The following is a 21,234-nucleotide window of genomic DNA, read 5'->3' on the forward strand; positions in this document are numbered from 1 at the left end:
TGTTGCTGCAATTTCTTTTTTTCCCATGTTGTAAAATAAGTGAATAAAATCTCCCAAGCCACCTTGCCTTCCTGCTAAGTGAACACTGAAGTTTCTGAGTTTCAGTACTAACATTTCCTTTATATTAAGTAGGGTTCGTTTTCAGCTTTCTATGAGATTGATTACATTTGTGACTTTTCCAGTGTTAAAATTTTCTTTCAGGATCCACTCTTCCTAGTCTCCTTTGAAAGATGGGCTTTATCTCACGTAAAGAAAGCAGTTCCACTTGGGCGGGTGCTATTTAGTTTGAGAGGGAGGTTCACACTTTGAAAGTAGCCAACTTTCCACATCTTGAAGGATGTAGAGCACTGATTTTATAACCCAGCACCCAAATAGGGAACTGTGAAAAAACATACAAAAAAGAAAAACAAAGTATCTTTACCCAGTAGCAGGGCCTAAAATAGTCTCCTTTATAGACTCTAAATACAGTTGAGGCATCTCATCTGGTGTGGCCCTAACCGATAGGTCAATTTATTTTAAAAGTTGGGGAAAGCAAAGTATCTTAAATGCTTTTTATTTTAACTTAAAATATGTAAATGTACATTTGTTCACCAGTCTTTTGACACAACAACCTTTACTCAAATCTCAGGAAACCACCCACTCGTTTGTAAAGCAGTTTTTCTATGCATCATAGGTAGTCAGTCCTTGGACTCATCAAGTCTGAAGAATACATGCTTTTTATTAGGAGCACCTGATGTATTACTGAAGTATCCATCTTTGGGCTGAAAAATAAATTTCACTGAGGCCAAAAGTATGCAGTTTGCCATTGTTCCTGTATAAATATCCGAAATTACCAAAGCAAGAAACTCAGTTTTTATTCCTTCTGACATCTTTCATTCTTTGTCTATGTTTTATACCATATTTAAATTTGTTACCTTGCCATCAGCTCTTTCCCTTCCAGAATGATGAATCAGAATAATAATTCTGTCCTGCTTCCTAAGATTGTATGTTGGATTGGGTCTTGTTTAGAAAAGTATGTTTTCTTCTATCTTGATCAGCTCTGTCCAGTAGAAAGAATATGAATCACTTATGTAATTTAAAATTTTCTTATAGCCACATTAAAAAGAATAAACATAAAGAAGTGAAATAAATTTTACTAATGTATTTTAATTAATCCAATAGAACCAGAAACTTAACATTTCAACATTTAATCAATATAGCCATGTAAAGAGATATTTTACCTCTTTTTTATGCTAAGTATTTGAAAACGGTGCATTTTACACTTAGTGGTACATTTCAAGTGCTCGATAGCCGCAGGTGTAAATGGCTGTGTTAGTGCAGCTTTGCATGTTATCTCCTTATTCTCCCAAGATTTCTTAGATTCATTCCTAGTTCTAATTACTGTTTATTCCTATTGCAGCAGTCCTCAAAGTGTAGTCCTCAACACCCTTTTAGAGGTCTGTGAGATCAAAACTACTTTTGTAATGACACTAGGATGTTACTTGTTTTGTTCTCGATCATTCTCTCCTGAGTTGTACAGTGTAGTTTTCTAGAGGCTATGCGATACATGATGTTTCAACAAATTGAACGCAGAAACAGATATAAGAATCCAGCTGTCTTCTATAAAACCAGGTGTTAAAAATAGATTTGCAGAATGTAAACCATGGCACTCTTCTCACTGATTTTTGTTTGTTTGGGAAAATATAGCTAATGTCCATAAATGGATTTATTGTTATTTTGAAAGGAATTAGTATATATATACAATAATTTTTAAGAGTGTAAAGAGATCCTGAAATCAGAAAGTTTGAGAACTACTACGCTAATGCGTCTAGAATTTTCTTTGTTCTGTTACCATTAATGCTTTTCATTGGGCATTATTGACCACAAGCATTCTACGTAAGTGAATTTTCCAACTAGCCAAGTGTTATTTTTGACTACTCGGTCATTTATTGTAAGGAGCATTTTCTGAAATACGTTATGTCCATCTCTTCTCAAATAGAAGATTCTGAACACAATTTAACATATCCTGGTGACTGGATCCCTTGTGATAACTTTGCATTGCTGACCAAACCAAAGAGCTCCATGTAGAATCTGTCTACCTATGCATTTGTAGTGTGTTGTCTCTACAGTAAACAAAACTTCTGCCAGTCTGACCTATCTAAATAGATAGCTAGAATCCAACATTAATTTTCCCTTGATATGGTTTAAAATGTTAGCATTTCCAGCTTGTTTGCAAAGCTATTAGTTTAAAATATGTTATGAATAATGAATTTTGTAAACATAGAAATTTAATTTAAAATGTTTTACTTCAGAGACTCTAATATAGTGAGATATTATGGCTTTAAAAAGCGTTTCATGATGGAACAGAGCCAGCAATTATTCTTTTATCAAAGATTGGTTTGGAATGTGAACAAAAATGTTTTATCTTCTAAGGCAGCTTTTGGGAGATAGAGGATGAGCATAGTAAATTTTATCAGAATTTTGAATGTAATAAAACTTGATATTCAATACAAAAACTATCACCAAAAGCCATGAATATCCTTCTTATTGGCTTCTGATAGAAAAATAAGGTAAATCAGAAATTTAGTTCAAATGTAGTCTGTTATTCAGTAAATCTTGAAAGTAAGAACTCATGTATTAATAAGGTTGACAATATTGAATTATATGTTAACAGAGCAAAACAGGTATTCTATGTATTTGTCTATTAATTTTTGAAATTATATTATAATCTTACATATAATCTGTGTGATTATATAGTCAGACCACTGAGATCCATGTTAGGTACTTGTGAAATACGATCTTTGATTAGCTTTGTAACTATGACATAAAATTTTTCGCCTGTTTGTTAAACTCATTCATGGTCAGCCTCTGCCTAGAGAGAGAGTCAAGTCTATTATTTATTATGCCAGGTGTAAGTATTTTGAGTTTTTTCCTCAGTGTATCTTAGTGTTTTTCCCGTGTTCCCTATTTGTGCTGTTCTTCTGCAACAGCTGGTTGGGTTTCCTGCTACTATCTATTCTTTCACACATGCAGCCCACTGTCTGTAGGCTGGCCGTGTTCCAGGGTGTCGTCTCTAGTGTTCTCGTTTGGTAGGTCTCATAGATAACATTTCTGAAGCTCCTCAGGGAACCAGATGTAATAACTGTGGTAGATCCAATCCTTAGAAGACTTGCAATGTTCCCTAACCTTTAATTTAGGCTGACGTTTGAGGTCCTATTAATACTCAGCTTCTTGATTCTCTGGTTTTTAGTTAATCAGTTTACCCTCACACAACGTGCCTGCGTTTTCATGAAATTGTTAGGTTACAGATAAGATTGCTCTTATGCGGGGCAACTGCTCTTTTGAAGGTTTGCTTTTATTGATCTGTAGTGCACTGTCAACCTGTGAAATTGTCCATGATTAATTTCACGTCGTCTCAAGTATAAAGTATCAAGGGTGTAGTTAATCTTACAAGCAAGATGTCTGTACTAGACGAGGATTTTTTTTTTCATGTTGTTTAAGCTTTTTTAACTACAAGGAGCAGAAAATCAGGCCATCCGTGCCTCCTTTTGGAAAAGGGGGAATTATTGAAATGATATACATAGATGGAACCAGAAGGCAAACAGGAACAGAGACTGGCTGCTGTCTGTGCCTCTGCTGCTCTCTCACTCTTGGCTGGTCACTCATTTCCATATCCCTCCATCTAAAATCTGGAAAGCTCTCCTCTGATTGACATTCTAGGAAGCATCAGTGCCCTTTATGCCAGGCCAGCTAATGTGTGGCCACCCAGCCTACAGATGGCTGCCTTTTGGTTGAGTGCCTATCTCTGCTCCAGTCCATGGCTATTCCTACACAGAGAGAGGCAGTAATGCTCTGGGGACCACAGAAGTGAACGTTGAATTTGGCTACCATGATCACTGCTCACTGTATGTTCCTTCAAATCTTTGTACCCTTCCAGCCACTGGCCTTTCTCCCCTTCTGTAAGCTTCTGGAGGGAGCAGTCAGAGCAGTTGGTGTTCATTGTTTTCATTTCCTGACTTCCTATTCATTTACCAACTCATTTCATAGTTTCTGCCACCAGTACTCCCTGAATCTGTCATCTCCTTTGTCCCCAAGATTTCATAGCTGCTCATTCTAGTAGCACGTTTTAGACCTAATCACTCTTCATCATTCAAGATTGTTGACTACTTTTTTCCTTGAAACTTTTGCTTCCTTAATTTTTAATAAATTACCTTCTCGGGTTTCTCAGCTTTTTTGGTCATTCATTCTAAATCTTCTTTGTCAGCTCATATCACATATGCCAATGTTTCCTGTGGTTCTAGCCTTACATTAGTTTTGTGTAACAGTTGCCACATAACAGCAGCATAACGGTATCCCTGTCAGTTGGAAAAATTACGTTATCTTGGCATGAGAACCATGCTTTTGCCTAGTGACCATTGGTTCCTCTTCTAGTCACTCACAAATCATATGTTTATATAACCCAGCTGACAATTTTCTTCAAGTTTTTATGTATTCTTTAATCATATGTCCTCTCCTTCGTGATGAGGTGTCAAAGTGTGTCTCTTCTCCTGAAATTTGAAAGAAACCATTTGACCTTTTCATTTCATTTATTTTGCCACTTACGGGAGGGGGCTCTAGTTCTCATTATGCCTCATGTTTGGACCTGAAAGAGCTGTTACCCTTCTGTCTTCCTTTGGCCCAGGCTGCCAGTTGTCTTCATTTCCTTTAATGACTCAGTTCAGACTTCATTTCTCCCCAAAGGCCTGGTGTAGCTTCTAGTATTACTCCCTTCCCATTTGTCCCCATACTGCTGACAGAGTGATTTTTCTAAGATACAGATATGATCATGTCACTTCCTGATTACAGTCCTCCTTGACTTGTCCCTGTGCCCTTCCAGGATGGAGTCTATACCCCCTCACCTGAAGGCTTCATGACACCATCGTTGCCTACTTGTCCAGTCTCATCTTATGGGGCCATTCTCCCTCTCTGATTCTATATTCCAGCTACACTGATTGCTAAGTCCTATTGTTGCTCAGGCTTAGATACCATCAATGACAGTTACCAATGGAAAAAGCCCTTGATACATTAAGTTATTGTAGATATTTACAGCCATGTTAACAAAGTTCTGTTACTGAGCAACACTGGGATTTAGAACTGGTGGGTTAAATGGCATTGTTGATTGAATCAGTGGCTTGGTTTTTGTTGTTGTTTTGTTTTGTTTTGTTATTTGAAGATTCCACAAGTGAACTAAGAATGTTCTTCAGGATCTCCTTTAATTGAGAAGGGTTAGGGAAAGGGGCAGGAAAATAAAAGATTGAGTCTTTCCCAGATTGCTGGGACATCAAAAGTTTCTCAAAAGTACACTTAGTTTTTCTGCTTACATTAATTTTCTCTGGTTAGGTGAATTGCTCCTAAAGCTAGGAAATGTCATTCAGCGTATATTTATACAAGTACAGAAGATAATATCAGCCACAAGGGCTGTTTTGAAAACAGGCTGATCCGTGTAACACATTTCCTATCACATGATAAACCCTTAATAAGTGATAGTTACTGTAGCAGAGACTCTGAGCTGTAGTGGGTTGAGATTGCAGACATGAAAGTCGTTCATACTAGCGTTTGAATTCTCACCTACCAGCTCTGTGAACTTGGGCATGGTACTTTAGTAACCTCATTTGTAAAATGGGGTATAAATACACAAGTCATAGGAATGTTGTGTTAAAGCACCTAATAAAGTAGTAGGCATATATCAAATACTTAATACATATTTTAGTGTGTTGTTACCACAGAAATAATCATTTGTAGAGTACGCATTGTGCCATGGGCTCTGTACAAGACCCTAGAGGGTATTATCTGTGATTCCAACACTTCAGATTCATATTCTGCATCCACTAGACGACTGCTTTATTTCAGTTAGGCCGTATGTTTAACTTGCATAGACTGGATCATGTAGGCTAATCCTAACACACAAATACTGACTCAGACTTCACTGAACCTAAATCTAGCCAAGAAGCAAGCAAAAACAAATAAAGCAAACAAAAACGACAACAGATTCTATGAGTGGCCAAAGATGTCACACACACAATTGCACACATGGACTTTCCTTATGGAAGTCTTCCTCAAGTTCTCATTCAGTGCCTGTCACCTCTTTGTCACTTGTTAGCTGAATGACTGTAGGTCTCAATTCCACTTTTTCTATCTGTGAAATAAAGGAGTTAAATAACTAGCTTCTCAAACTCTCTTAAGTCCAGAAGCTTTTAAATTCTATATGTACAGTATCTGAAAAAATTTTTTGTGGGTTATTTTCTCTTAAAAAGAAAAACATAATCAATTTACCCAAAAGTGTAGGATCTATGCATAAGATTCACTGGATGTCAAGCTCTGTGATGAATAAGAAATTTCTAGTCCAGCATGAAGGTCTAGTGTGAGAACAATGATAATTTCTGTGGGATAATTTAAGTAAATCACAAGCATGAATAAGAGTGATTTTTGTCGAAAAGGTGACCACCAGAAAAAGCTTTGCTGGGGAGTTATTATGGAATGGGTTATTCTGCATTTACAAAGTAGCCCCAAGTTTCAGTGTTTGAAAATTGTAAAGGTTTATTTATTGCTACAGTGTAATCTGATGTCAGTCAGCTGTGACTCTGCTCCACATAGTCACTCAGGGACCCAAGCTGGTGGACGCACTAACATTTCAGTTTGTAGCCTTGACAGTTGTCATAGTGGAGGAAAAGAGAGAGGAGCTGGAGATTTTCCCACCAGCCTGAAACGCATTAGTACTTTCTGGTCCACAAATGACAGACATCACATCTACTTGTGGCCTATCAGAATAAATCAAGTGGCTCCACTTACCTGTAAGAGAGTGGGGAATGTGGGAGAGTGAAGACTGGGTGAGTGTAAATGTTTTTGCTACATGGCATCTGAGCTGATTCTAAAAAGGTAAATAGAAATCATTCTGCTGAATGAAGAAGGAGGACATGAAAAAGAAACTACTGTGAAAGCAAAGAAATTATGTACCTTTAGAGTAAAGCAGTGAATGTTAGGGAAGAAGTTAACTACTATATTTCTATTAAGCATCTGGAGGCTGGAACACAGTGTAAGTAGGGAAGAGCTGAGAATAAGCCCCAAAGTAGTTTTACAGCTAAATATTGCACTGGTAATGTGATTTTATTTATAATTACAAAGTGCAGATTAATTATACATTATGAATTTTATAGTTGTTATTTTGTGGAAAGTACATTAATGGATAGATTCTATGCTATAGGAAGATTGCTCTGTTATTTGCACTTTTGTGCCTAGCACTTCTTTTTAAAATCCCACTACACCCAAAGTCTAATCATGTGCTTAGAGAGAAATGAACTCTAAAGGGTTTACCTTTTTACCTTTTTAAAGTTGCATCAAAAGACAAGAAAACCTTCAATGAATCAACCTGTGAAGTATCACATGCATGTTAACTATTGAAAAAATTATTTGTGGAGGTCACAAAAATAGTGTTACCTAATACCAAGTTAAAATAGCAGTTAACATGAATGGAGCGTGTAGTGTGGACAAAGAGCTGTGCTGATTGTTTTACAGGCATTATCTCAGTTAAGCCTCACAGTAACCCTGTGGGGAAGGGGCTGTTCTTATCCCCATTTCCAAACTGTATCGATTTGTGAGCAGTTAGATGGTATGACTATTTTCATTTCATATTTAAAACAGTTTGGTCCTAGAAAAGGTAAGTCAGTATTAGATACGCATTTTATCAGTCATGTATCTATCATCAAATTAAAATCTCTTTTATAAGTGCTTATCATTTTTGCAATACAATAAGTTAAATACAGCTATCAGGGATTACGCTGCAGTGTTAACTTTTCTGTTTTTAGGGTTTGGACAGAGGATCAAAAGGCCAAATTTCTACTTTCAGCAGTTTTGTTTCAACTGTTAATCAGAAGAAAGAAGCCGCTGAAAACAGAAGTTCACCTACACATCTTGTTTTCCCTAACATCAAGAATGGTAAAATATTTATAAATTTAAAAATGTAATTACAGTTATTAAAAGTATACATATATATATCTTGGCTGAAAGTATATTATCAAACAGTTAAAAGAGTAGATTTTAATAATTCAGCATTGTTCTGGTAGGTCTCGTTAGTTAATACAGTAAGAAAAAGAAGTAAGTTCTATAAATATTTACAGAAAGGAGCAGAATCATTACTTTTAGGTAATTGTTACCCAGAGTAAGAGAATAAAATACAAAGCTAATGAGTAAGAAAGTTTGGCTAGCGAGCCTTGCACAATATAAACATGCAAAAATTCAATAGATTTCCTTTATTTGAGCAGTAATCAGTTGAAAGACTTGATGGAAAATATATGAAATGTTTAGAAATAAGCCTAAGAGAAAATGAGTAATACTTGTATGAAGAAAATTATACAACTTTATCAAAGGCTTAAAAAGATGGTTTGAGGGGGAAAAACTTAACTATCATAGAGATGTCAGATAAACCTAGTTTACTCTCTAACATTTAATGAATTTTTCAACAGTGTTCTGGGGGAAACTTAAGAAAATGTTGCTCTGTTTGATGTATAAGAATAAATGAGATGATGTAAGAAAAAGTGATGAGGGAGACTATTCCCTGTAGTACCATGTATTACAAAGCTATACTGATGATCACACCGCCACCAAGATAGCCAAACAGATGGAAATGGATGAGTAAAACATATGTGTATAATACCATATACATGGTACTATTCAAAAAATTGATTAGGCCGCCTAGCCAACCTATTGAAAATAGTAACTTTAGATTTAGATTTTTTTAAACTACAAAAGTACTAGAAGAAAACAGGAAATTTTTTCGTACTAAAATTCTTGTAATGATAATGCCAACAGCCATAAAACCAAAAATTGCTAAGTTTGAAGACATAAGATAATTTAAAACTTCTATAGGATTTTTTTAAAAGTCATAAAGTAAGTTGTCATAGTGGGTGAAAAACAAAATCCTTGAATTATAGAGATCATTAACAAATCAGGAAAATGAACATTCCAGTAGAAAAAAAGGGCAAAGGATCTGAACAGACCAATCAAAAAAGGAAATATGAACAATTAATACACCTGTGAAAGGATGCTCAATCTTACTAGTATTAAAGGAAATACAAATTAAAAGAAGGAGCTAACATTTCCCTACTCAGTTGCAGAGAATGGAGGGATGTGTATCTGTGGCGTTGTCTAAGGAGTGTGAAAATTGGCACTTTTATGAGTGGAGGGCTTGGAAGTTGATACAGCTTTTCTGGAGATCAAATTATTGACACATATTCAAATTTTTAAATGTTCATATACTCACTGACCCAGTATTCCATTTCTAGGAATTTATTCTAAGGAAATAGCATATGTTCAAAGACATATGGAGAGAATGTACATTGTTTATAATAGTGGTGTTTGAAGGAGTCTAAATGAATTGGTTGACTAAATTATGGTAATCCGTATTGTAAATACCATGCCTCTATTAAGAGAAATGTGACATGTATATAAATCGTCTAGGAGAAATGCTCACAATACACTGTAAAATGAAAAATGCAAGTTAATAATAGGTAGAGTATGACTCCAGTTCTTTTTGGTGTTGGGAAACCTTTTATACTTCTTTCCGCGTGTGAAGAGGTATGGAAGGATGCCCACCAATCTGTTAATTGTTTCCTCAGGAAAGTAGGATTGGGTGGATATTATTAATATGACTTGTTTCTTTATACAACTCTATATTGTTTTAATCACAGGAAGTGTACGTTACTTGCATAATTTTAAGTGCCCCTTGCCCTGTAACAAAACAAAACAAATTTGCAAAGTTTTAAATGCCTCTCACACCCAAACGAAACAAACCTAGAAATGAAGGACACAGTTCCCAGTAAATTGCCTGTGTCCATAAACTGCGTGTGGCATAAATTATTCTTGCACATATTCTCTGTTGACACTCCAAGGTCAACAAGAGTGACCTATTCTACACTCTTGCAGTTAGTATTTACATTATCTCATTTATCAACCTTTGCCTTTGATAATTTCTTTCTTCTTTTATTTACACATACAAACATATTTCATTATCTCAGTCTTACCCTAAGGAAGTAAGTCACGGTCCCCCAACCCACAACAAAACAAACTTACTGTGATACCATTATAGAAATAAAGGAATAAAATGAGTCTGTTTGATGGGGGATAGGAGTTGAGAGAGGTGATTTCTATTTTAATCACATTAACTTGGTGGTAACTGTAACTTTTATATGTGTAATATTTATAATTTAGAGAGAACTTTCATATTTTATCTGAGCATCATAGCAATCATGTACAATAGAGTAGATACTAGCATTGCTGCATAACAAATTCTCACAAACCCAGTGGCTTAAAAACAACACCATTTATTAGCTCATAGCTCTTTAAGTCAGAGGTCGTGGTGGGTGTGGCTGGATTTTCTTCTTGGGGTCTCCCAAGGTGGAGGCTGGACTGTACTCTGGGGAAGAACCCTTCTCCAAGCTCCTCAGGTTGCTGGCAGAACACCTTGTTTGCAGTTGTAAGACTGAGGTCCTTTCTCCTCGCTGGCTGTCAGCCGGGGCTGCTCTCAGCTCCCGGGGACCACTCACAGTTTGCCGCGGGCTGCTCACAGGAACCTCCCGCTATATGGCAGCTGTTTCAGGGCTGGTAGTAGGAGCCCTTGTGTCACATCCCCTTCGTGCTTCCAGTGTCTCTGACTTTGTCTTCTACGACCAGTGGGACAAAACTCTCTGCTTACAAAGGCCTCATGTGATTAGGTCCTGCCTACCTGGATAATTTCCCTGTTTTAAGGTCAACCAGTTAGTAGCCTTAATTAGATCTGCGCAATCCCTTTTGTCATATAATACAACGTAATCAAGATGGAACACCAGGAGGCTGAGAATCACGGGGCCATCTTAAAATTCTGCTTATCAAACCCATTTTTTTAATGGAGGTTCTGGGGACTGAACCCAGGAGCACTCTACCACTGAGCTATACCCACCCCCTCACACCCATTTTTTTAGTAAGGAAACTAGAGATCAGAGAGGGTAAATGACTTGGCCAAGGTCACACTGCTAAGTAACAGAATCAAAATTCAGCCTTACATTCTCTGACAACCAAACTCTTGTTCTCACAGATAGAGGAAACTCCTGATTGACTTGTTTCTCTTGCCTGATTAATCGTATCACATTAATCATACAATTCTAATTACATCATCTCTATACTCCTTAATGCTTCCAAAATTAAATAAAAAATTTTTACCTTGACACTCAAGGTTATTCATAATATGACAGCTTTTCAACTTTATCTCCCACTTTTCTCCTACATGTAACTTACATTTTAACTCTTCTGGATGCCTAGCATGTTCTTACCTCAGTTTTTGCAGTTTGTTCCCACTGCCTGGAATGTCCTCTCTCCTCTTCTCTACCCATCAGATCCTATCTGTTCTTCAGAGATACCTTTTTACTAAACCATTGCTGATTCTTCCTAACCACATATAATTTTTCCCGTCTTACGGCTTTGGGTTGTTGGTTACCTCTTTTAGCCTTTCAGTCTTGCGTAGCATCATTTATGTACTTTAATCTCCTAGACTGTATGTTTCATCCCCCGCGGAGCCCAGGGCAGTTGCCCTCTCCATCAGAGGGCCTTACGAGTATTTATCGCCTAGATGAAAACAAGAGAGAACTCTAGGGGTTGGGGGGAAATAGTCGTGAGGGTGGGTGCCCCAGAGCATTGACAGCAGCTGCCAGGGCAACAGCTTCATACGGTGCCCACCACATGTCAGGCACAGTTCTAAGCACTGTTTGGTTACTGACTTATGCAGTCCTTACAGCAGTCTGAGGTAAGAATTATTTTCCTTTTCAAGGATAAGGAAACTTGAGCCACAGAGAGTCGTAAGTGACTTGCCCTGCATGAACTTCCACAGCTGTTGAACAGCTGAGACGGGAGAGAAAGCCAGAGGTAGTTTAAAAGAGAGAGAGTTGGTGAAAGAAAAGGAAATGAGCCCAGAAGGAGGTCAAGGAACCAGGCTGTGCAGTGACTTGGAAATTCAAGGGAAAAGAAAATTTAAAGAGGATTCAGTCCATAGTGCCATTGCTGAGGGAGGACTAGATGAGCAGCACTGAGACAAAGCTGAGGATTTGTTGGCAAATGTGTTTATTGGCAAATGTGTTTATTGGTGACTTTATACAGTGGGATGGTATGAGGAGACTTCATGTGGTAAAAAGTTAAGGAATAGATTAGTGGTGAGGATCTAGGGGCAAGTGTAGATAGCCAGTAGAGTCACTTCAACTGACAGAAGAGAAGAAGGGACTCTTGCCGAGCTGTACGGTCAGTAAAAGGATCTAACCCAGAGGGAGAGATAAAAATTGCAGTAGGAATATAAAATAAAAATGAAAGATAGAATAGAGAAGTGGTGCAAGGTTAAGAGGAATGCCAGCACAGGGGCTGAGATGTGGGCTTCAGCGAGGAGAGACGGGCACTTCCTACTCAGACTCTGGACAGCTGGGCAGAGAGGAAGTAGGAGGAGGAAATGGAAGTAGGAAACTCACTTCTCACCATAAATTCAATGGTCTCCATGCAGGGGGTGTTGGTTTCCTAGGGTTGCTGTGACAAGTACCACAGACTTGGCACAAGCAAGAGGAGAAATGTATTCTCTCTTGGTTCTGGAGGCTGGAAGTCTAAAATGCAGGTGTTGGCAGAGGTGGTTCCTTTTGAAGGTTCTGAAGGAACATCTGTCCCCTGTCTGTCTCCCAGCCTCTGCTGGTTGCCAGTAACTGCTGGTGTCCTGTGGCTTGTAGATGCCTCACTTCAGTCACTGCCTCTGTCTTCACATGGCCTTCTCCCCAGTATGTCTTTCTGTGCTCAAATTTCCCTTTTTTTTATAAGGACACCAGTCATTGGACTAGGGTCCGCTCTAATGCAGTATGACCCTATCTTAACCTGATTACATCTGCAAAGACCTTATTTCCAAATAAGGTCACATCACAGGTTCTGGGGGGTTAGGACTTCAACATATCTTTTTGGCGGACACAGTTCAGCCCAGAACAGGTTAGGAACCTTAGGGACACTGGAATGTCTGCTCTGGAGAATGATAGAAAAGAAAGGGTGGATAGCCATAACCTTCTTTGTCTGAACTGTTTGTTCAAATGCCTTAGCCTTTGATTCCCACTGATTCGTGTATTCCATTCTTTGTGTACTGGTATCTTGACCTTTACACCCTGCTTGCCAGCTTGTTGCCCACAACCTGCCTGGCTCCTCCTCGGGTGGATGTATTGATCTGGACATGGTCTACCTACTTGAGCACCTACCACTTGTCTGCTCCCCTCTCATCTGTTCCATTCTTGCGGAATCTGGACTCAGCCCCAACCTGGGCTTGGGATATTTGTGTACATCACTGTGGAGAACCAGGCCTCTTAGCAGACTTCCTTTACCACATGGGAACTCCTAGTGCTGACTTCTCATAGTGCTTCTGTCTGGAATCCACTTGAAGTCGGGTGTGACATGGCGTTCATATGTCAGGGCTGCCGCAGAAAGAAGTCTGTTACCGAATGGGAAGTTAGACCAAGTCTTCCAACTGTAAGCATGTTTATAATTCCTTGATCTTTTAGGAAACCTCTCTTGCCAGTAAGATTGTTTCCTCAAAGATGCATCATTCTTGGCAGTTATTACAATTTTCCTCCCGCTAGCAGGACCTATGCCGGGTATTCGCTAACAGCTTGTCTGCTTGTCTGATCTTCGAGTGGCATTAGAGAAGCTGCAAAGCCCAGACTGGGTTTACCTAACAGCTGAGGGATGCCTTTCCTCCCTGTAGATCACATGACTAGGTGTGCCTGTCGAGTTGGCTGTCCTTTTAAAGATCAGAGAAGTGTAGGAGTTTTACCTACTATAACAGCTGCTGGGGATGATACATCTTCAGAGAAACAATATAAATGGTAAGTAACGGTGGAGGGAGGTTAACAGCACATCCTCCCTTACTCTTTTCTATCTTCCTTTCTAAAGTGAGGATGCCCCTTTCAGATGATTTAAAACATCTTTGAGTAGCACAGACCATCTTTAAAAGAAAGGAAATAAGTCCTCCCCATCCCTTTTGAAATATCTTTGTGCTCTTGGTGGTTTAGAAAGAACCATGAACTCTGTCATTTAGTTCAGGGGCACTGCTCCTCTCCCAGCTCAGTCCCTTTTATGAGTTTACTCTAGAAGAGCCCTGATGTGACATAATGAACTGTCATTTTTACACACTCTGGAGGCGTGCGTCCCATGCTCTTTGCCACTGAAACAGCCAGGGAAGAACAGAGCGGGCTTCAGCTCAGATGGGATTGGATCTGTGTGTGGTGGGCTGCTGTGATCTATTCACAAGTGAAGTACCACAGAGTTTTCACAGTTTCTCCAAGAGCAGCTTTAGAGGCAGACAGGGAAACAAACTGTTAGAAGAAACCCAGCCCAGGACTTGCCATCTGGGGAGAGAAAAGGACTCGCAATAACTGCTGTAAGATTCCCACCTTGGAAGAAGTATCTCCAAGGCCTCAAATGACCCCATCTCCAGGTTTTCTGGGAGAATGAATTGATTTTGGATGAAATCTCTAAGATCCTTTTCTAGGTCAGAGTGAGTAACCTTGGACCTGGCTTTTCCTAACCACACCTGTGGGAGAGATACATCTATCAAGAACTTAGAGTACATAACTGCATTGATTTGTTGACTTATGTGTCTTTACTAGTCTACAAGCTCCTTAAGTTTTTTGTTTTTTTTTTTGAGAGGGAAAGAGCTAGTCTACTTTTTTACATTAAGTTAATTTTTTGAATGATTAACACATTCATGTGTTTCAAAAATCAAAACTATAAAAATAGGTGTGTTTCAGATGTCTGATTTCACACTCTTCCCTGCTGTCTTTTGTATCCTTTGCATCTTTATGCAAATAAAAGCAAATATTAATATACATTCTAATTTTCCACTTTACTTAAAAAGTAACTATCTACACATCGTCCAGCACCTTGTTTTTTTCACTTAAAGTACCCTGGATATCTTTCTATATCAGTACTTAAAGAACTTCCTTACTCTTTCTTTATGAATATACTCCATTGTTATTGGGTGTACTAAGATTCTATTAAAATAGTTTATTTTGTCTTTTGCTATTGTAACCAATGCCACAGTGAATGGCTCTGTCCAGATATCATTTTGTTCCCATGCAGGTTTATCTGTAGGATATTCTTAGAAGTATGATTCTTAGAAGTATGATTCTAAGAAGTACTCTTGAGTCCAAGAGTAAATGCACTTATAATCTCTGTGTTATCTCCAGGATCCAGTGTCCATGCTACACAGAGTCTTTACTCAGTAAATAGTTGACTGAATGAGGAAATATATGGGAGGTGCTTTTTCTGGGTTTCTGACCAGTTTGCCCTGTAACCTATCTCAACGCTGCAATAAATTCTCTAAGATACTTCCAGTGTAAGGCATGTATTCCATTAAAGATAACCATTTATAAAAAGGACTTTTGGGTATGTTTATAACTAGACCTGTAAGAACATTTTGTGCATGCTTTTATTGGAGTTTTACAAACACACACACCACTGAATTTAGTCAAAAGTACATCTCCACACTCCAGTGAATGTATCACTTTATTTGGCTCTGATGGCTAAAGTCCTGTGAGTCAGAGTGGATATTTTTCCCCTCTTTCTTCCTTTCTCTCTCCCACTTGCAGTTTTATTTTTTGCCAAATGTTCAGGAAAGTCATCCTATAGACAGTGATGTAAACACCACCTGTTATGACTAATCTCCTGCGGTCTCTCCCTGTTCAGCGGCTTCCCACTGCTGAGGTGGCCAAAAGCAGTACGAAGGTCTGCACTGCTGGAGGGAGCCTCCGAAGTGTGGCTCGTCTGTCACCTGCCAGTACTCACAGCTTGTCAGTGGTGGTATTAAGTAAGAACGGAATCTTTGAGTTTCCTACTCCCAGTCTCTCTCACTGGGGCCTTAGCCCTCGTGAACCTTCATCTACTCATCCGTAGAATGAGGAAACGGGGCTTTATGAGTTGTAAAATATCTTCACCTGAGTTTTATGATTTAAAGGGTTAGTTTTCCAACATACTGATTTTATTGATCTTTGTTAAGTTTTGTTTGACATTTCATAGTTTGCTAGCTCCTACTTCCATGTAAGTTTAGGATTCAGTTTTGCTGCTTGTTTTTATACCTGGTAGAGGGTTTGGCTTTGTTCAGTAGTGGAAATAACATGGAGTTTGTAATTTCCCAGGGTGGATTTGCTTTGTAACTTAGCAGCTGAATAATCTTGGAAAAATTACTTATCCTCTCTGTGCTTGTTTTCCTGTCTGTACAAGAGGATAATAAAGAAGCTACCTCATAAGGTTGTAAGGAAAACGGAAAAAAGCATTTAAAAGCATTGTTTTGTGCCTTATGAAATGCACTAAATGTGAGGGTAATACATATAAGCAGTAAGTTGTAGGGGAGGGGATTGTGATGGCGCAGGACTGCCCATCACTCTTACCTCATGAGTAAATGACCCCACAGATTTTTTAAAATTTGAAACATGTCACACATATAGAAGAATATAATCAACATTTGTATATGGTTTCAATAATAATAAAATGAAAACTCATGAACTTAGCACTCAAATTTAAGAAAAAGAACATTACAGTCCCCTTAAAAGCTGCAGTGAGCCCACCCCAATCACATTGCCCTGCCTTTCTGTCCAGAGGTAGCTACTGTTCCCTCAATTTTATAAAAGTTTAGTTACCTTTGTACCTTTCCATAAACAACAAACTGCTTAGTTTTGAAAAACTGAATAGCAAGCACAGACCTGGATGTGTAAGGGACAATATTGCCACTGTTAAATGAAGATTTCCAGGAGATGATAACCAGAACAGAGTCTGTGAATCAGATCTGGCTCCGACTTCCCCAAAAATGTCCCTTCTGAGGTAGTCAGTGGGCAAGGTCATAAGTGAGTCCCAGGGAACAAAGGACAAGTATAAGGACACCTGACAGAGCTGTGATTTGCGCTGTGTATTAGATGTCTGGGAGACAGACAGCCTCTCCAGCTGTCAGGAGCGCCACAGGTTAGAGCAGTGAGGTGAACCGAGTGTCCGCAGCTGATTGAGACCAATGGAGAGCAGGAATTTTATCACCCCGCTGGCAAGACAAATCAAAGTACAGATAACAGTGTTATTCTGTCTTCAGTTAGAAAGAGTACAAAGACAGTCATGACAGGCACCAAAATTGCTCACTCTTAGACCACTCTGTTCTCATCTGTGCAGACTGCAGCTCTCATCTTTGGCTGTTGTGATTCCTGGTCCTGTGTATAATACATCTGCATCTCCATCTCTCTGCTTCTATCTCTCTCTGGAAGCTTGTAGAGCTGTCACTTTGTCTTGGGGATTTTGGAATTGCACAGTGCTGAGCCTTGGTGTGGGTCTGCTTTCATTCTTTGTGCTGTGTATCTAGTAGGCCCTTTCCATCAAGCAGCTCATGTCCTTGAATTCCAAGAAATTTTCTAGAATATTTTTTATTGGTGATTTTCTCCCATATGCTTTTTCTAGCCTTTCTTTCTGGGTCCCCTATTATTCAAAACCCAGACCTTCTGAATGCTTCATGTTCTTACTTTTTCACTCCTATTTTCCATTTCTTTATCCTTCTACTCTATATTTTTTAGAATTTCCTCAAAACCCTTCTTTTAAGTATTTTATTTCTGCTTATATGCTTTTAATTGACAAGAATTTTTTTCCCTTCTCTCTGAATATTTCTTTTTTTACAGTTCCTTCTTATTTTGTGATTGTACTTTTATCCCTCTGAGTGAATTAGTGATAGGTTTACACTTTTTTTTCCCTCCGTGCATGATTTCTGATTCTTCCAAGTTGCTTTTGCTTATTTGTTTTGATGTCTGTCTTCCACGTTGGAATCACCTGAAGGCTTGTTCACTCACATGCTGGTGATGTTGATTCTAGCTAGAATACCTACTCCTGGCCTTTCCATTGGCAGCTTGGCTTCCTCGCAGCATGGTGACTGGATTCCAAGGGTGAGCATCCCAAAAGAGACAGCCAAGCAGAAATTTTATTGCGTTTTGTAATCTAGTCATACAGCATCACTTCTGCCACATTTTTCATCAGCATGGAGCCACTAAGGCTGGCCCATATTCAAAGGGAGAAGAATTGGACTCCATCTTTTGATGGGAGGAATAGCAAAGCATTTATGGACATATTTTAAAATCACCACATCATGTGAATGTAAAATGTAGATCTAGAAAGGGAAGCCAGGTCTTTTGACTCTTTATTTCAGACCTTTTTCTTTTACCCTGTTGTAAGGCAAGAAGTTGTAACTAAAAGCAGATCTTTAGATGACATATGAGTGTTAAGTTTCCAGGCTTCTTCAAGTTTCCAGGCTTCTTAAATTTTTCTGTTATAGGTCATTATGTAGTTCACTCTAGTAGATAATTTTTTTCTACTTTTTTGGGCTGGTTTATAAGTCCTGTGCATTTTGTTCTTTAAAGTTGTAGAGATGTAAATTAGAAGTTATTGAACCAGTGGTTTTCAAACCTATATTTGTTATTTTTTTCTTTTCATAGCAAAACAGTTTTTGAAAAACAAAATTTTTCTTAGAGCATCATTATATGAAGCAGAGAAAAGCTGAGCTGCTTTGAGTACACATCAACACAGCACCATTCCCCTGAGGTGGCCCTTGAAGTTCTTCTTGGGAATGACAAGACTTAGGCCATCTCTTTCATTTTATGTCACGGCTGAGGCCTAAGGAGTTTCATGAAAGTTAGTAACCTAGCCAGCAACAGGACCTTAGCCCTTACTTGCAAGGCTGGTGCTTTTCCCATTACTTATTATTTAGTTACAGATTATTTGGGATGAAGCTTAGGGTATAGCATTTTGCAACAGTGTGTCACCAGCAGGAAGCCTTTATATCAGTGTTTTCTCCCAGTAATAGCAGGATAAGGGACGGAGACCCAGGTTCCTCCTCCTGAACACCTAACCTACGTCAAGACTTTGTTTACCTTTGGTGCCACTGTTGCTACCTGGGCTGTCTGACCAGAAACAGTCTTCAGTTTCCTAATCATGTGGCCAGTTTGCAATGTCAGTCTTCATCTTGGTGGCTACAGTTATGGAAAGCTACATATTATTGGTCTCCAACCAGAGTCAGCTGGTTAGCTTCTTGAGAACAGTGAGCTGGTAAAATTTGGCTAATAATCTCACACCCTTATGTATTGCTGTATTATGATCTTCACATTTTTGAAAATATACTACCAACCCCCACTATAACCCTTTTTCTTCTTATACTGGTGTCAAGTGTTTTACTTAATGTTACTAAGCAACCAACTAAAATTGGCAACACTATATTAAAAGAAAGGGGAAAATGATTACTGCTTATCAATTTAGCACGGAGTGCTCCCAAGTATTGGCTGAATGAAACCTAAATGACAGTTTCACTGATAAATTTATTTTGACTTTTTTCAGTGTATTAAGATATTCCGTATTTCAGAAAAAGCTGCATATGATAAAACAAAGATTCGTTCTATTTATAATATCAGTTTGAGATTTAATTAATTCCTCATCACCACAGTTATTGATTTTCTCTTTTGAATTAGATTTTAATAACCATCTGTGAGAACAGGCTGAAAGCCTGTCTCTGGAAACAATGCCTTGATATTCAGGGACATGTGAGCAGCTGTGAGCTGTTATTCTGCCTTTCTTAATAGATGAATGTCACATCCTGTAGTTTGGCTTTCATTCACTAATGTGAGCAAAGGATTCTGCCTTTCTTTCTGACTCAAGTTCCATTAACATAGTACGTTAACATTCTTCATTACTCTTCAGTCCAAGTTACCTTCTGAACTAAAAATAAATTCCATTTGGGCCTCTGGTTCTAACCTCACCCTATAATCCTCTCAGCTTTGGCATTACAATTGCTCTTATATAAGTATCTCCCCACTCTCAGTCTTTGCCAAAATCCAGTTCTCTTACTAATAAAAATTTCCCTCTTCCATCTCAGCATGGTATTAATAAAAATGAGTGGGTATAAAAATGTGTATATATACTCTGTGAGTGAAGAAGTTAATTTATATGTGAATGAGTCTGTTTGTATCTAATAGTGGGTGTTTATACCCAGGTTGGGAAAGGTGTGTGGGAAGGGATAGGGAAGGATAAGCCTGGTGAAGAGGAAGAGAAACTATTGAGGAGCCTCAAAAGATAATAGTAACAAGACTGATGTTGGAGAGAGGTTCTTTTCTGTAACATTCTTTCCCATTAACAAAGATTTCAAAGCCCACAAGAAATCATTTGCAGAGATACCTAATTTTGCTTGCTAAAAAGTTGAACTTCTGTCCGATTTGTGCTTAAAGTACAAATTGCTAGAAATTGGACATTTCCATATTTAATAAAAATTAATTATAAGGGAGAGGGTATGTATAGCTCAGTGGTAGAGTGCATGGTTAGCTTGCACAAGGTCCTAGGTTCAATCCCCAGTACCTCCATTAAAAAAATAATAAATCTAATTACCTTCCCCCAGTAAATAAATAAATAAATAATTTAAAAAATTAATTATAGAACTGAGTTAGAAATTTAATCATCTGTTTTATACTTTCAGTATCATTGTTCTCTCCTTAAACCACTGAACAGTGTTTCTCAGTGTGATCCCCAGACTAGCATGTTATAAATGCAGATTCTTGGGCCCCACTCCAGACCCACTGAATCACAAACTTTGAGAGGGCCTTAGTAATCTGTGTGTTATTTCAACAAGATTTTCCAGTGATTCTGATATACAATAAAATTTGAAAACCATTGCTGTTGAGTGTAAGAAATTGGCATCTCAGTACTGTCTTCTAATATGAAAGTTTGTTTTAAAAGATACCCTAACACTAATAAAATTTGTCTCAGTCTGTTGAAGTCAGTGACAGATCCAAGTTTAGATGCTTGATTGGGAGAGTGAATAAGGAAGGAGGACCTTATATCTATGTTACTGCTATGATGATTGATACTGTTGTGTTTGCTTAGTTGAAATATATACCCTGATTACATTAGAGTGGAATTAAGTTCTATATGTGTATATTTCATTATTGGAGAATTTAGAATCTATAAAATATTAATCTATTCTATTGTTTGGAAGTACTGATACTTGAGAAAATACAGTACCAAAGTAAAATGCTTAGTGGATGGGCTCAACAGCAGAATGGAGGGGATAGGAATTAATGAGCTGAAATATAGACCAATGGGAATTTCCCAATCTGAATAATAAAGAGAAAAATAGACTGGAAAGAAAAAGTCAATCGTTTCAGACCTGTGGGA

The 21,234-nt window shown here is 38.2% G+C and overlaps 1 protein-coding gene across 3 annotated transcripts in view; it reads left to right on the top strand.

Annotated features, from left to right (window-relative positions):
- Positions 1-21,234, top strand: part of HECTD2 (HECT domain E3 ubiquitin protein ligase 2) — a 64,014-nt gene that overhangs the window by 6,347 nt on the left and 36,433 nt on the right. For all 3 annotated transcript variants that reach the window (XR_010381954.1, XM_031460743.2, XM_064488216.1), the window contains exon 2: positions 7,821-7,950. Coding sequence is in view for 2 of the 3 variants with exons in the window: in XM_031460743.2 (XP_031316603.2) it covers positions 7,821-7,950 (130 nt within the window). In the remaining variant the exon portion in view is untranslated. The remainder of the gene's footprint in view (positions 1-7,820; positions 7,951-21,234) is intronic.

The sequence above is a fragment of the Camelus dromedarius genome, chromosome 8 (genome assembly GCF_036321535.1).
Source record: "Camelus dromedarius isolate mCamDro1 chromosome 8, mCamDro1.pat, whole genome shotgun sequence".
NCBI classification, from domain to species: Eukaryota; Metazoa; Chordata; class Mammalia; order Artiodactyla; family Camelidae; genus Camelus; species Camelus dromedarius.